Here is an 18,840-nt window from a genome sequence, read left to right on the forward strand (position 1 = left end):
CTGGTATACTTATTTCTAGGTTAAATAGATGCTAAAATTTAAGAATAAATAAATTTCAAGTTGCCTAAAGAATGTTTTTTGGATTTATTTTGCAATGTTATGGGTTGCGCAGTAGCGAAATACCCCTAACTCCCCAGCCAGACTTAGGATTCTGGGTTCAAAAGTTATTCAACGTTATTTTTTTTTGTTATTCTAACTTGCCTAAAATATGTTCTCTAAATATTTCGGCAGCTCTCCGGCTAGAAAACCCTGTATTCGACCGGTGTAAAATAATTAAAATAAACTTTGTCCACACTGTTCTGTAATACCAAATCAAGTTGCGCTTCGTAAGTACCCCACCTGCACCGCAAGAACCCGAATACCATCGACTAACATATCTGCTTCGCTGGGTAGTTCCGTTATCTTCTTCAGTCTGTCGAGTACCTTGCGCGTCAGCGTGTTCGCATCATTTTTAAACCGAGTTACATAAAAATATTTCAACAAGGGAAGTTAGATATTCGATATTTTAGTACGAGTAAAATATATCGTGGAAGTGTCCGTGATAATGAACGAAACTTACGAAAAGTGACTATTTATTCGTTGGTTGACCTGGCCTCCGGTTCACCTGACCCAAATAACCAGTGATGTACTGTAATATTGAAGAATCTCGTTTTGTACTGTTTGCGTATTCAATGGGATTATTTTTTGACTAGTTGTTTTTCGAAAAAAAAAGTGCATTTACCATAAACTTAACTAAGATTTCACAAAAAATAGATACACTGTGATGAAAAATTTAATGGAAAAGCATCTTCATGACTGAGAAAAAGTGATATAAAAATGGGGCAAAATATGCGTTGGCCTCTTGTAACATATGGATTACTAATCATCTGCTGTCTTTTCATTAATAAGTGTAAGTTAATTTTATAAATAAAGTTAATAGTCTAATCTAGAAATAAGTGAATATATATTTCTGAGAAGCTTATAAAGCAAGACGGATCATATGAGTTATAAATTACAGGGTGTTTCATTTGAAAAAAAACATAACTTTACCTCATATTTTCAAAAATATTTTTTTTTCGTAGAAGAACAAACTACGTCACTGAATTCAACGTAGAAAGTTCTACAAGAATCAGTTTTCACCTTCTCGATATCATCCACAATAACGGAGGGACTGTTCCAAATTGCAAAGTTTTCGAAATGACCCGGTAGCTTAGAAATGAAGAAGGTTATGACAATTTTGCTTACTGTATCTTCAGTTTGATAAAAAAAAATGGGGGATGCGGTTTGTGCAAACCCCATCCTCCTATCTTTACTAATAACGGTATCTCCGTTATTAGTAAAGATGATTTCAACCTGTACAGTAGAACTTTGACAGTTCGGACACATTATCGGTTTCGTTTCGTTATTTTTCTTTTATTGTTTCCAACTCAAACTCAAAATTTAAACATATTTTTATTTAAACCAAAACGCTTTATAAAACATTAAAACGTCTTTTTGTTCTTATAAATTGTGCTTATTGTACCTATATGTATTGTTCCTATATGCACCTATAAGATAACTCAGTTCCTACTTACTACAATATCCTCCCTAGTAGCACAGCAATATAAAAAGTGCATTAACCATAAACTTAACTAAGATTTCACAAAAAATAGATACACTATGATGAAAAATTTAATGGAAAAGCATCTTCATGACTGAGAAAAAGTGATATAAAAATGGGGCAAAATATGCGTTGGCCTCTTGTAACATATAGATTACTAATCTTCTGTGTTTTCATTAATAAGTATAATTTAATTTTATAAATAAAATTAATACTATAATCTAGAATTAAGTAAATAGGTATATGGCCAAATGATCAAAACTAATGAGGAACCAATAGGCCAGTGCAAATAATTTTGAATTTGCAAAAATTTTTAGAAAGATGCGACCATTGAAAATAGTTAGCATTAGTATTAATAACTCGAAAACCGTGCGTTATAGCGAAAAACTCCAAGAGATAAAAATATTAAAGAGAATAAAAAACTCTATCAGAATCAATAAATAATAGCTTATTATCCTAACGCAGTGACGTACAATTTTTTTTTGAAAATCGAGCAATTTTTAAAAGGAATCACCGAAATGCAAATTACTAAATATTTAAGCTTATTAACAAATAACATGGATATTTAGCATTAATTCAACTAAAATACAATCCTTGTGACATTTTCAAGAAATATTTATTGGTGGTTTAATCATATTTCAAAATTAACAAAAATTGTAAAAGCTATTCTTTACTAAATACATGTGTACAGGGTGTCCCATTTTGGTTGAAATCATACGGTATCTCCGTTTTTCGTGAAGATAGAAGGGTGCGGTTTGCACATACCTGTGCCACTTTTTTGTCAAATGGAAGTACGGCATCTTCCATTTGACAAAAAAGTGGCACAGGTACCACAAACCAAACCAAACAAAATTTTCATTGCCCTCTTCATTTCTGAGCTACAGGGTTTTTTTGAAAATTTTGCAATTTGGGACACCCCCCGTATCTCTGTTATTGTTAAAGATATTGAGACGGTGAAAACTATTTATTGTAGAACTTTTTACGTAGAATACAGTGGTGTTGTATGTTATTCTACGAAAATAATATTTTTAAAAACATGAACTAAAGTTATGTTTTATTAAATGGAACACCCTGTATATTTAGGAATTATATGATCTGGCTTGTTAGAGCAGACTACGCCACTGTATTCTACGTAAAAAGTTCTACAAGAATCAGTTTTCACCTTTTCGATATCATCCATAATAACGGAGATACGGGGGCGGTCCCAAATTGCAAAGCTTCTCAAAAATATATAATACTCTATATTTGTTTTCATTATTTAATTTATATAATAATAAGGCAATATTGAAAAAAAACATATTAAAAGATCATTTTTTTAGTAGGCCATGAATGATAATAAAAGAAACTAAAGAATTATTAAGAGTAATACTGCTATCTGTCTCTTGTTTTATTTTGAGAGCCACTAATTAATTCTTTGTATATTAGAGAAACTTAAATCACTGCCGCTATTTGTAAATCTTGGAAGCTATCGTATCGGAACTTTTAAATATTCCTTTAGCTAATTTATGTGAAATATACTTTCAGCAAGATGGGGCTCCCCCTCACAACTTAACTCACAACGAAAATATTAGAATTTTGTTAAATTATTATTTCTCAAATCAATGAAATGGAACCAATGGCAATGTACCCATATGATGGCCTCCCTGATTCCAGGATTTGTCTGTTCTCGATCTCTGATTTCGGGGATTTTTGAAATATGAAATATATCGTGGCAACTAATACGATGTTGAACACCTGAAAAATGCTTCGATAATGCAAGCTTTTAAATATTTGCACACCCATCCCATTATAATAAATTCCGTTATAAAAAAGAGAAAAATATATTTAGAGGTTCAGTGGTAACAGTTCAAAAGTAAAATATATCAATTCCAAATAAAATTTTAATATGTGCATGTCTATTTTAGTAAATACCATTTTGATTTTGTTATTTATCACGGCCTACTAATAAGAAAATGATATATTTTAAATATTGCAGTAAATAGTGAAAATAAATATAGAGTGATATATATTTGAGAAGCTCATATCAAAGCGGATCATATGATTTATAAATATACAGGGTGTTCCATTTGAAAAAACATAACTTTAGTTCATATTTTCAAAAATATTTTTTTCGTAGAAAAACAGACTACGCCACTGTATTCTACGTAAAAAGTTCTACAAGAATCAGTTTTCACCTTTTCGATATCATCCATAACAACGGAGATACGGGGGCGGTCCCAAATTGCAAAATTTTCGAAAAGACCCTGTAGCTCAGAAACGAAAAGGGTTATAAAAATTTTGTTGACAGCATCTTCCATTTGACAAAAAAGTGCACTTTTTCATTATGATAAATACATTATAAACATATCCCTACAAATCGAATAACAATAATTCAAATTATGACCATTTTAATAAAAATGTCACCTCTGTAGAAGAAAAATGAAGTTTACAATTTTATTCGATTTGTTATTCATCGACCGAGATTTGTTTGTTGTCGCAAGAAATACCATTACAGTTACCACACAAGCTTGAACAGGGCATATTGGATTTTAAACATGTACATAGTATATTACATCTAGATTTGCAATTACGGTAAATCATTTTCAATACAAATTCTGGTGCCACTGCGTTTGACGTTGTTTTTGGAACTAAGGTATCCGTTTTTTTAGTTCATCCCCATTCTGTTGCCTCTTTTCCGTTATTTAGCCAATACTGCATTTGTAAATGATATATAATAATAATTTTGAGCTGCGTTAGTTGTTGGAGGTAAGGTAGCTAAATCAAAATTTTTACTAAGTACCTGATGAGATGTAAAGGTTTTATCTTTATAATACCTCAACTGATCCAGATCTTTTGCTAGCCTATGTCGACCATAAAATAAAAATAAGAATGTATTTCCAGCTTCGACTAGCTCAGATTTTTGTGCTGCAGGATCTAAAAAAATGGATGTAATTTGTCGCAGATGAGGATCTTTTTGCAACGTTTTGAGAATCGCCAGTTTACCTTTTTTAAACAAGCACGAGGTTGTATCACATCCTCATATAGCATGTGCAAATAAGAGTGAATGCTTCATGTCACCAATCTTGTTCTGCATATTACCGATGTCAGTTACTCTGTGAGGTTTGGACGATTTTCCAGGCCGAAGCATAAAAATAGATTTTTTTGTCCGATAATGCAGTAATAAAACTAACAAATCAGTATCTGTAGCCTAATTTTTCAAACTGTTACTGTATTTTTAAAAACAAGTTGTTTACAAAATGGTAACAAAAATACCTTGGTTTAAGTGCAAATAGCCCCGATCGGGACAAGGTGGAGGCATCTTTCGCACATTATTAGTACACATGTATTTAGTAAAGGATACACTTTTACAATTTTTGTTAATTTTGAATTTTTATTAAACCACCAATAAATATTTCTTGGAAATGTCACAAGGATTGTATTTTAGTTGAATTGATGCTAAATATCCATGTTATTTGTTAATAAGCTTACAAAATTAGTAATTTGCATTTCGGTGATTCCTTTTAAAAATTGCTCGATTTTCAAAAAAAAATTATACGCCACTGCGTTATGATAATAAACTGTTTTTTTATTGATTCTGATAGAGTTTTTTATTCTCTTTAATTTTTACCTCTTGATGTTTTTCGCTATAACGCACCGTTTTCGATTATTTACATTTTTTCCCAAAAAGTTCAAAAATTCAAGATGGTGGCCGATTTTTTTTGATGACGCACACACCGGACAAATGGGGACTTTTAGTATGTTAATAAGGGATACTAATGCTAACTATTTTCAATAGTCGCAGCTTTCTAAAAATTTTTGCAATTTCAACATGGTAAATGTCATAACTAAATGCATCTCTTTTAAACGCTATTGTTATATTATTACAGTAATTCTAAAACGCTTATACTGCAAAATATTCGCTAACTTTAAAATATAATTCATTCATCATCTGCAGCTTATTCAACCATTTTCAGTTATGGTGTAGCCTCTCTCATATATTTAGTTACTCTCTTTGTAGTTGGGCCCATTGTTGTCTATTGTTGGCTAAGCGGGCACAAGTTACCTCGTCTAATTTCCTAACAGCATGGTCCCATCTCAGGTTCGGTCTTCTTCTAGGTCTATTAATTCCTCGTGGGTATCATGCTGTAATTTTTGTGGTCCATCTGTTGTCCGTCCTTCTTGCCATGTGTCCTGCCCATTGCCATTTGAGGGATTTGACTCCGTCTCTGTGGATGACATTTTACCCCTAGAATTACTTCTATTACAATTAATTTCCATTGGCCTAATCAACTTCCCATCAGTTTTTAAATGATACTAATACTTCCTCATGATGCGAAAAGGAAAATTTTTCGTTAGCACACAAATGATATGTTAGCTTATTTTCAGATTAGTTACTCCTCATGTCCATTCAAAGACGATGAACATAAAACTTATTTACCACAAACATCGCAAACTAAAAACCTAATAAACAATTTTATTTCGAATATAGTAGATAATCAATATAGTGTTCTTACCAGGGTTGGAAAAAATTATGAAATCAGATTTATTTGATTTAAATCAGATTTTTTTTTATTTAAATCAGATTTTATTGATTTTAATTCAAAATAATATTTAAATGGGATTTCCAAATGGCTAGGACTTATTTCCAATTAAAGTCCTGTCCTAAATGGCTAAATCTTTATAACTCTGCACGATACCGATAACATTAACGATTCTACGGCGCGTTTGTCATTTTTCCACATCGGTCATCAATATATTCCGCAAAAAAAATCGCTCGCTTCAGATCAAAAGGATTTTTTTTTCAAACATCTCAAAACTATTAACTTTTGTCATTTTAACGCCTAGGCATAAAAGTAAAGCACTTTTACGCCTAAGCACAAAAGTACAAAAATATATTATTAAACTGATATTAAGTGTCAAATTCAACGAGTGTATAAATTGTTGCTCGATTACTGTTCCAGTTATTTGTAATGTTTGAAATTGATTAAAAAAAACATTTGTAGTGTTTTAAAAGAAATACTATGTTCTATTCGTAGTAAAAATGTACTTTTTGTACCTCCCTGTAACGCCGGAATTGCTTTACGATGGTCCTTCAAAGCTGCAGCATCGTCAAAAAAAGCATAATTTTTACTCCTAATAAAACAATACACTATTGTTCGGAAATAATAATAATAATAATAAATAATAATCCAATCCAATCCTGCCCAAAAAGATAGTGTCATTCGCGATTACCTTGACAGTCTTAAGCAGCGATTAGCTGCATTAACCAAACGATTAAAGCGATACACGGAAAGCCACAAGCGCAAAACAGACAACAAACGCTTCAGACAAAGTGAGACACAATTCTATAGGGATCTTGATAAAAGTAAAAAGCCCGAGCCTCGAAATGCTCCCACCCCTGAAACTATACAGGACTGGATGGTGTACATAATTTCTGGTTTAAAAAATTTTCATCGCTTCACGAATATATGGCAACATGTTTCAACAACATCCTTCAAAAACCAGAAACAATGCCAAAATTTATGGCCAGAGGATATACCTACCTTCTCCCGAAGAATGAAAACTATGATGATCCCTCAATGTACCGTCCTATTACCTGCTTACCAACCTTATACAAAATACTTTCAGCTATTATTTCAAACAAGATATATACTTACCTTGAGGAGAACAACATCTTAACTCCAGAGCAGAAAGGATGCAGGAAGCGAGCAAGGGGATGCAAGGAACAGGCGGCCATAGACGCAGTAGTACTAGAACACTCCAGAAAGAAAAACAGAAATCTTAACATGGCATACATCGATTACCAAAAGGCATTCGACTCTGTCCCTCATACCTGGTTAATGCACGTGCTTAAAATTTACGCAATCAATGAAAATATTTCAACCTTCTTGAAGCACGCAATGACACAATGGCACACCAAGCTAGTTATTCGCTCCTCCGCTGGAACCGTCGAGACAGAAAATATTAAAATACGTAGGGGAATATTCCAGGGCGATTCGTTGAGTGCCTTATGGTTCTGTATAGCATTGAATCCTCTGTCTAATGCCATAAAAGAAACAGGACATGGATACAAATTAAAAGCATCTACTGTAACTGCAACAGTAAGCCATTTGTTTTACATGGACGACTTGAAAATATATGCCTTTAACAACACTCAGCTACAAGATATATTGAAAGTTGTCCATAGTATTAGTCAAGATATTGGTATGACATTTGGTCTTTCCAAATATCAAATAGTGAATGTTCATAAAGGCAAAGTTGTAAATGCACCTGAAGTAGAGCTCGACGGCATGATTATTTCAGCAATGGCGACAACATGAAAGATTTTTGTCTAGATATAATCCTGAAAATTTTACATTGTTTTCTGGTGTTAAATGTGTATCGTCTGTAAGAATAATATCAGAATATTGTATATTCGTGCGCTTCGTTTGAAAGAAAATAATTTTAGTTTTAGTTTTGTTCAAAATAAGCTGATTTTTGTTAAACCAAATGTTTGCATTGTCTATAATTTCCCTTGATCTATCTAACAACTCTGGCATATTTTTTGCTTTAATGAGATTTGTATCGTCAGCATATGTCACTATGTTACAATAAATAATATTTTCTGTTATTTCTAATATATCATTTATATACAGTAAGAATAAAATTGGACCGATTACACTTCCCTGAGGTATTCCTAGAGTTATATCGTCACTTTCAGATTTGACACCGTTACAGTTTTTTAGGATCACTACTTGCTTTCTATTTGACAAATACTATTCGAACCATTTAAGTGTAAAATCTCGAAATCCATAGTATTGCAATTTTATCAATAAAATATCATAATTCAGAGTGTCATATGCCTTAGACAAATCAAGAAATAAGCCCAAGGGAATATCATTTTGTTCTAAAGATTTCAATATCTCATTACAGAAATTAAACAAAGCTGTGACGGTGGATTTTTTTTCTGAGTACCCATGCTGTACATTATTTAATTGTCCTGTTCGGAACATAAAATTTAATATTCTGTTGCACATAATTTTTTCAAAAATTTTTGAAAATGACGATAATGTGCTTATTGGGCGATAGTTTTCGATATCAGAGTCATCTCCTTTTTTATATACAGGAATAACTAAGGCCAGCTTCAATCGGTCCGGGAATATACCATATCTGAACGAATTATTTATTACGTAACACAATGGCTTATCTATAATATTAATTACAAATTTTATCTCAGACATGTAGAAATCTCATCATAACCTGCACTATGCTTATTTTTTAATTGTTTTACAGTTATTTAATTCTTTTATACTTACGTTGCTAAATTTAAAATTTTCATGATAATATGGAACATTACAGGTAAAGGGAGTTTGCTTATTTTTTTGTAAGAGTGATAATGCGGAGTTTATAAAAAAATGATTAAACTTGTTTGCAACTTCTGAAGGACTACCTTCAATGTTTATTTTCTTTTCACTACTTTTTCTACTTGTTAACTCATTAACAATAAACCAACTAGTTTTAGATTTATTTTCAGATTTTTCTAACATTTTGTTAAAACTATTTTGTTTATTTTCCGTTAATAATTTGTTATATTCCTTTTTTTTTATTGTTATAAATTTGCGAATAACTTTGATTTTTTTCTCTTAACATATATAATATATCGAGTTCTTTTTTACATTTTATAGTTGCTTCACTCTTTATAATGTTGTTTTTGGGTGTCATTTTTCTTTTCTCTACTAAAGGAAAACATTTGTTAAAATGTGTTAAAACAATTTTTAGAAATAAGTCCCATTGTTTATTTACATGCGAAGGTGGCAGCTTATAAATTGTATCCCATGATATTTCTGTTAAGGATGACTTGAACAATGCTTTATTTTTTTGACTGAATATTCGAACTTTTTCTCTTTTTTTATCTTTATGTTCCGATATAAATTCAATTTTTTGTGCAGTATGATCGGAGATCTTAGTGTGCAATACATAAGTTTTATAATTTTCACTAAAATTGGTAATTATGTTATCGATACAGGTAGAACTGTTTTTGCATATTCTTGTGGGTTCGATAATAGCAAAGTGCAGATTATATGACCCCATGACCGATAATAGAGATTGACAATTTCTATTACTGACTAGAAAATCTACATTAAAATCACCAAGAATAAATATACATGCATTTTCGTTATGTAGTTTTTCACATAAGTCTTCAAAATAGTCTTAAGTCGAGAATGAAATTAGTATGTATTATCTAATGTCAACGTGTAAAGTACTTACTGCAGATCAAAATGTCGGTAGGAATTTGGAAACATACAACCGTTTCAAAAAAATATAAAAAACATTTTCTGACAACTATTATAGAATCTCGTGAATGAAGATATAGTCTCTATATCAGAAGAACCTAGTTCTGCACTAGACTTTGCGAATGATTTATATATTTAATACACTTATACATAAATTTTAAAAGAAATTCCTGCGTTTATCAGTCAATGGATTCACACGAAATTACTTCAAAAATCGGTCCAACACTTAAATTTTGATGAATAGATATTTTTATATAGTTTTACATACATTTTATATACATTTACAATTATTTTTCGATTTATTATCTATTATATCTGTTATAGAAATATTTTTTCTAGTTTTCTAGGACACAATTTTATAACTTTTACAGTTATTTTTTGATTTATTATAAAGTTTCAATAAAATTATTTCTTTTTGATTTAAATCACATGATTAAAATTTAAAAAAATCACTTGATTTAAATCACGATTTAAATCATGATTTAAATCATGCCAACCTTGGTTCTTACCTATTATCGTCTAAATCCATGTTAATAGATAATTTTTATTTTGGATTCTTATCTTTTATTTTTTAATATATTTTTGGAACTGCTGGTTTTAGTAATTATTAAATTAAACGAACTAGAAAATCTGAAATAAACAACGATTCTCAACCACAAATTTATAAAATAATCAAAATAACGCAGCAATTTTCTCCCGGTACCGAACATCATCGATACCGCACGATCTACGTCTCCACAGCTTTGATCTGATTGGACGGTTAGTTGCGTATTTTACAGTATCCTATTTTTGTAACGCCTGGCGACTTTGGCGTGATGCTTCGCGTGACGCTTCGGCCATTCAAGGCCATGTGTCGCGGCCTTGAATTTTTACTCCCATCGCGCTTAAAGAAGTTTCACTTAAAAAAACAGGTTTTTAAAATATTTCCATAACGATCAAATGTCCATATTTTTGAGAAGTGGACGTAAAAACCAAATCTAAACTCATATTTTCTTTGGCGCTTTTGAATAACTTGTCATCTTACTCCACTTTTTACATGCCTAAAGCATTTATTTTGTTGTCATAAGACATCAACTAGTATCGTCAAGAAATCTGTTGATTAACATCTGTTTTGATGAAAAGACTAGTTTATTCAGTAGCTAGCAATGCTAACGCATTTAGCAAACCGTTCGTCTAGAGTGTAAATAAACGTTTTAGTTTATTTAAGTAACGTTTAATTACTAACAACAAAAGTTTTAATCTAAATTGTGTCACAAACAGAGTTCTCCACATAATATAGAATTTTAGATTTGTCTTAAGTTGAATTTCACTTCAGCGATACTTTTTGCTTCAAATGCGATTTAAAACTACATAAGAAAAATTAAATTTTAGCCCTCGGCTATCTCCCAAATTAGACATTTAAATAAATAAAAGTTCCAAGCCGAATTTTGAAAAACTTTACTTGAAAAAGTTGTCTACTTTTAATTCTGTAGTATATATGTAAAATATGTCAATTTTCAGATATCTAGATGAAAAAATCGTCACATTTAACGAACAGCAGCCAATTCTGCATTGGATTTAATCAATCTATTAATATATACAACTGGAGATTACAGCGTTGATCTCATTGATAAACGTATTTCAATAGTTTTAATCGTTTAGGTTCTTTAAATGTTACTGAAAGAATTGAGTGAATTTTTGGCTATAAAAAATAACTTCAACCATTTTTAAAATCTTATTAGTCTTTACATCAGAAATCATATACCTAACTTCGAATAATTTCTGAGGCAGAACCAAGAATATTTTTCCATGGAAGGGAATAAATTATTTACCATATGGCACAATAGTTGTTCGCAATTATGAAATAAAAACTCCGTTCTTAATGTAAAGTTATAGCTAAGACAAAAGCGCATGTAAGTTTAATTTGTATTGATCGAGAAAGCATGACAAATTAAACTAACAGACCGTATTAGAATTCAATGAATAATACCTAACGGTAAATTAATAATAAACACATTTAAATAGCATGTTTTAATGTTCAGTTATTGTTATAATGTAATAATAATACTACTAGTGTTAAAATAATTTAACAGATCTTAAACAATATACAAAATTATCTTTTTTCAACTAGTTAAAGCTTGGTGTCTTTCATAATATAGAAAGACGCCAAGAACTTTACGACTGATTTTAGTTTATTTGTGTTAATAATTATAAACTAATAATAAAATAAAATAAATGCCTTTATTGTCAAAAAAATTTACAATTTGTCGACATAAAGAAAAGTTGACGAAGGTAAAATAAACAAACAAAGTAAACAAACAAACAAAAGATAATACAAAACATTATTCAAATTACATTGTCAGTCTTATTGTTTAAAATAAACATTTATAAATGTTTACAATGTCAAAGAATAATAAAATAAAAATAAGATTCAAAAATATTTAGTAAGTAATTTATTATCCTGAAGTTTATAATAAATATCAATGACCTCTAAATAAATTTATTTCGATGTCATTGGTAATTATTATAATAGACCAGTGTATTAGACCAGTGTATACAAGATCAAATTTGATTATCAAAATATAAGTCATTTACGGCGTAGAAAGGCTTGTCCAGTAAATAAGATTTCAATGCTTTGCGAAATGAAGAAAATGATGTTATGGATTTGATTTCATATGGCAGGTGATTGTGCATTTTTTTCGAGTTGTATAATATTGAACTTTTAACTAACTTTGAGCGTGAGGTAGCTAGATAAAGATCTTACTCCGCGTTCCTGAGTGGATAAGTGTGAGATGGCCTTTCTTGAGAAGCTGATACATGCTTACGTATTAGGCAAACGGATTCAAATATAAATAAGGAAGGAAGAGTTAATATTTTTAATTTTTTAAAAAAGTCCTGGCAATGAGTTCTGCTGTTTAGTCCCAGTGAATATCGAACAGCTCTCTTCTGGAGCTTGAAAATGCTGTCAAATTGAGTCGCACAACACGTACCCCAGAATGGAAGGGCATATCTGAGGTGCGACTCAAAAAGTGCATAATAAACAGTTCTAACCACTGACAAGTTAAGCTCCTTAGAAACAGATCTTAATAACTGTAACTAAAGCAATAACAATTATTGTAACTAATTACTACACAACTTGTTAACGATTAATAATAAATATTTTTGTTTTGACATGGCCACTATGATGTTTCAGCATAAATGAGTTGTTAAAACAAAAGAATGAAAATTAAAAAATTCAGAATAAATCGTAAACTATTAAAAATAGCTATATGATATCCAGGGGCGACTTATCCTATGAGGCAGATAGGCAGTGCCTCACCAATACATTTGAAAAATTACACGTATTAATCGATACATCTTTAATCACAATTTTATATTTTTTTCCCTATTTGCATCAATAATAATTGTATTTTTTAACCGTCATTATACAATAAATTACGTCGATGGTATTCCTTTAAACGCGCTTCCTTTCCCTGTTCCCATATGCGATAAACTCGACGATGTTTATCCATCTCCTTTGGTCTTTAAGAAGTATATGTGCAGAGGTTTGCCTCTCGCCTTTCCTTGTCTCGCGTATTGTGGTATATCGCACTGACGGAGCGACAGCGTTCACTGTAATCTTAACTCTGTAGAATGAAAAGAAACAGCATAGGCAAAACCTTTAGTTGAAGAGAGATAAAATGTATGGAGCAGTAGCGCGTAAAAAGACCGTATTGAGGCGAGCCTCAAATGTAAATTTGAATCTTAAAAGCCGTTCGTTAAAAATATGTATCACTTCCCGATCAGTTCCCTATCAGCCCGAGAGATTTTAGGCGACAGGCTGAAAATGCAGAATTGCATTATTTGGGAATTTGGCTTAGTTTGAATCAGAGTTTGAATTAATTCTGCCGATTATTACACTGTTTTGTCTCTAATTGATTAATATCTACATTTTTTATTGTGAATTGCATGTTTAATTACTCTTTTTACTGATTATTGTACATATTAAGTAAATACCTAAAAAGTGGGCAGTGACTTATTGTTGATTGATATGATGATTTAGAGGGACCATGCATCATCAGAGGACTTCCCCAGGTAAAGTTTTTCGAATTATTTCTAGAAAAATTTTGTATAGTCAAAAAGTAAAGCGACCTGTTACAGATTTCGTTTTGTTTTATTTTTATAGGATGGTTAGAAAAACATAATTTTACCATACAGAGTAAAATATAAGAGAAAATATCCTGAGGTCTCTTTGATAAAAATTTATTGTTGCAATAGCCCTATGTAATAGGTACCGTATGATCGAGAAAAAACGGCGTCAGCGTTGTCTATGAAATGAAGATCGCCGTCATTTTATATGTAAATTTATATGGGAAATGTCATCGATCGTCATTTCCCAGCCAACTGGACGTCGTATTTTTTTCGATCATACGGTATAATACTGCGAATTATATTACATAAGGCTATTTCCGCAACTGCTAAAAATTTAGAAATATTTTAAATACAAAAATGTGCGCTTTTTAAGTCTGTAGGTATCTAAAATACTAAAAATAATATAGTGTGTATTGCATTTAAAAAAAAACTGAGATATAGCATTATAATATTGCAATGTTGGCAGCGCCATAAAAAAATCCCTGTGAATGTGAATTTTTCTCGGATTTCTTCTTTTATCCTACATACCTCGCTATATTATACGTACTTAAGCAATAATATATCAATAAGTTAAATTCACTCCAGGTTTTTACCACTTTTTAAAAGATGAAATTTTTCAAATATGAATTTTCATGGAAATCCCGCATATATAGTGCTTCAAACAAATCAATAGTGTGATGTATGCTGAATTTTATGCTGAATCCAATTCTGTACAGAAAAATGGTAATGCGATTGCAATTTTAAAGAAAATATTTTTTTAGGATATGTACTTTTTTTATATAGAACTTCCTCGTACTAATGGCCACCCTATATACATACTAATAAAAATTCTCTTCTAATGTGCCTCACCATCTTCCAGTGCTACGAGCCGCCCCTGATGATATCCCAAGTAACACAAATTGTTTTTTTAGAGTTTTAAAAACTGTTATATCACCAAATTAATCCAGCAAGAGGTTTTACTATTTTGGCTAGAAAACGTTCTTACAGAATTACTTATAGAGTAATTACTTAATAGAGTAATTATGCACTGTGCCAGTTTTAAATTAATATCTTTCTTGCAGTTAAAAATATGAAAAATCGGAAAGACACGTCAATTTTATTTGTTAGAGGGATACTTTAAATGAATAGTTTTAGCCTTTTTCTTTCAACCCCCTAGGAGGGATAGATGTCACCTTTACAATCTTAAATGGGAATGGGGGGTGAAGTGCCACATCGTTTTAAAGGGCATTTAATTCTCTTTTCAGTGGTATCCTACTTTATTGCTTTTTGTCCAGAGGTTTCCGAATAATCGCGTTTCAAAGTTGCAGAAACAATTAAACATGCCTACATTGAGATGGTTTTGGCTAGTGTTTATACAAAAATTATTGGAATGGACAAAAAATGGGTCTCTTTGTAGTACAAATGATTAGAAGATTAGGTGTACATATGGACGTAGCCATTATATTTTTCTAGGAGGATCGAAATACTAATAAACAGGAAACATCATAAACATTAAGGTTTCTTTTCTCAAATTGGAATGAGTGGCAACTTCCAGAGGGGGGGGGCATGGCCCACCCCTGCTATCCCTTCGATAAGTCCATAAGTAGCACCGTTTGCAACTTTGTTTTGGGCAATTGGCAAAGTAATCTCAAAAAATTTACATCAAAAAGTAGTCCAAAAAAAATACGAGTACTTCCCTAGTTATATTGCGTTTATTTTTTGTCTTAGTACTAAAATTCCACAAAAAGCCATGCTATTATATCAACAAATTCTATAAATACGTTGTTGTCTTACAATAAAAACATGTTGACAATTGATCTTGAAAGTTGAAAGTTGACAGGTGATCTATATCTTAATATGCTTAGACTATTGCGATCCTCTTATAACCCAAGAGCTAGAAACTCAAATTGATGCAGAGGTTAATCCAATTTGACAGGAGGATTTGTTAGCATTCCAGCAGGACGGTGCTCCACCTCATTATTTTCTTCCGGTCCGACAGTGGTTAAACGCGAGATTTCCGGGTACATGGATTGGCAGAAGAGGACCAATTGAATAGCCTCCAAGATCACCGGATTGAACACCCTTAGACATCTTTCTTCAGGGACATCTTAAATCCATTGTTTATAAAACACAACATACTGATATTGATGATCTTACAAGGGAAATTACAACAGAATGCTGGTCAATTCCCGGTGAAGTTTTCCGAAATGTTAGGGAGGTGTTTGAAAACAGACTTTATGATTGTTTACAAATGAAAATGGACAACATTTTGAACAACTTATAAGATAGAGTGTAACCTAATCTCCTAACCATTTATACCACAAGGAGAGCCATTGCAATAATTTTTGTGTAAACACTAGCTTGAAAACTAAAATCCCAATGCAAGCATATTTAATTGTTCACCTGCAACGTTGAAATGCGATTATTCGGAAACCTCTGGACAAAAAGCTACAAAGTAGGACACCACTGAAAAGAGAATTAGATGCCCTTTAAAATGATGTGCCACTTGACCCCCATAGATCATAAATAAATAAATAAAAAAATCATAAAAATATTTTTGAACATCCTGTAGCATCTAACTACAGTATCTTTACATATACCTTTATCTTCATCTCTATAAAATGCTCCTATCAAATTTTACTAGTTACCAACTTGAGGAACAATTGCAACATTGGTTTAAAGTTTAAACAAATTTAAATATTACAAAACTATTAGTTTTTGTAATATTTCAAAAAGAGGGTGTTGCATCTAAAAATATAAGTTATATCTGCCACCATTTTTCGAAGCACCCTGTATATTCTATAATAATTCTAATATTTGTGTATCTTAACCTTCCCTATAACTTTATTAACATTTTTTTGTAAACCCCGAAAGAAATGAGATAATGCACACCCTGTACATTATTATGTTCCACTAATTTCGAGGTTCTGAATGAAGCTTTACACTCATTTAAAAATGTCTATTTTAGTATTATTCTATAGTTATAGTATAGTACCGTGTGATCGAATAAAAACGTGCATCGATGACTATGAAATGAACATCGATGACATTTCCCATATAAATTTACATATAAAATGACAGCGATATTCATTTCATAGCCATCGCTGACGCCGTTTTTCATACGGTATTATGTGGTATTATGGTATAGTATATTGAACCATCTCTATACAATAAATTATATTTATACAGGGTGTTTCAAAAAACATATGCTATCTCTCATGGGGAGATTCCATGCGTCATATCAACATAGGTCCGATTCTGCTTTGTTTCGTAGCTACAGGGTGTTAAAGTCTTAATAATCTTTTGATTTATTATAATTTTCTTCAAACTACCATTAGCGTTTCGAATGAAACTTTGAGGGTAAAAGTTACTATAAATGCGACATATTTTAAAGCTAAAAAAGTGTCGACATATTCATCAGGAACGTGCATATGGGTTATCACTGGAATATTTTTTTTAAAAAAAGCATGTACGCTACTGTGTATATTTGTTAGCGAAATAGTGTAAGCAGTTTAATGCCGATTAAAAGTTGCCTCTTGATATTTTGCCGATTTTGGCCTCCTTGATGAGATAAACGCAATTTTAATAATTTGCCTTGATCCAAGTCTAATAGCAACTTTTAATAGTTATTAATGATAAAAGTTCGATACGAACATCACAATGAAACGCGTGTAACGTTAAGCCACGAGGCGTTAGCCGAGTGGCTTAGTTACACAAGTTTCATTAAAAAGTTCGTATCGAACATGTATCATTCAAAATTTAATCCACAACGCGAAACGAGGGACGATCCAAAGAGATTTGATTTAATTTAAAATATCAGAGATATCCTCATCAAAATTAAAATTCAAAATTATCAGGTGCCCATATTAGTCGACGCCGTGGTAACCGTGCTTGTTGATTGTTTCCATTTTGATATTGACAACTCAATTATTGATGTTCAATTTTGTATTAAACGTTCAGTTTTAGCAAAAAGCAAATAATAATATTAATATGGGTGATTCTGATTCTGAAAGTGTCCCTTCGGATATTGAAGGCATTGCGCAAAACGTTGTCGATTCCCTACTTCCCGAAATATCAAGACAAACGTATGAGCAAGCCTATGTAAAATTTGAAGATTGGTGTAAAGGGAAAGGAATCAAGAATAGTAGTAACGAAAAGGTTGTCCTGGCATATTTTGAATATCTTTCAAAACATAGGTAGGCTTCATCACTTTGGGTATATTATTCCATGCTACGTTCAGTTATATCAGTGAAGAAAAATACAGATATTAGTAAGTACGTCCATTTAATTGCATTTCTAAAATGAAAATCGAAAGGATTTCGGTCAAAAAATTCGAGAATTTTAAGAAAAGAAGACATAACTCGTTTTTTGTTGGAAGCCGATGATAAAACTTATTTCCTGACAAAAGTTTTATTGATAGTGGGACTTGCGGGAGCTTGCCTGCACAGCGTATCGAGTTGACAAATCTGCAGCTGCAAAATGTTAAAGATGAAGGACAATGCATTCATGTCATTATTCCATTTACGAAAACAAAGATGGAATGTCATGGAATGTCGAAGGAATTAATATGGTGGAAATGGTTCGACGATATATAGCTATGCGGCCAAGCAACACAGAGCATACTCGATTTTTTGTGGGGTACAGAAATGGAAAATGTATTAAGCAACCCGTTGGGATTAATACTTTAGGGAAAATGCCATATAAAATAGCATTGTTCCTAAGTCTTCCAAATCCACAACAATACACTGGACATTGTTTCCGTAGATCGTCTGCGTTGTTGCTTGCAGATTCAGGAGTGGATTTATTAACTGTTAAAAGTCTTGGTGGTTGGTGCTCTAACACAGTGGCAGAGAGCTATATGGAAAATTCCAAAGAAAATCGAGAAGAAAATAAGAAAAAATTGTCATGTAATATTTTGGG

The 18,840-nt window shown here is 31.6% G+C and overlaps 1 protein-coding gene across 1 annotated transcript in view; it reads left to right on the top strand.

Annotated features, from left to right (window-relative positions):
* The first annotated feature begins 393 nt into the window (after positions 1-393).
* LOC115883483 overlaps positions 394-18,840 on the top strand; it is a 129,376-nt gene continuing 110,929 nt past the window's right edge. The window contains exon 1 of the mRNA XM_030901847.1: positions 394-889. Within this exon, the coding sequence (XP_030757707.1) occupies positions 817-889 (73 nt within the window). The 5' untranslated portion in view covers positions 394-816. The remainder of the gene's footprint in view (positions 890-18,840) is intronic.

This window comes from Sitophilus oryzae, unplaced genomic scaffold (assembly GCF_002938485.1).
Source record: "Sitophilus oryzae breed Bouriz unplaced genomic scaffold, Soryzae_2.0 scaffold_1913_pilon_pilon, whole genome shotgun sequence".
NCBI lineage: Eukaryota > Metazoa > Arthropoda > Insecta > Coleoptera > Curculionidae > Sitophilus > Sitophilus oryzae.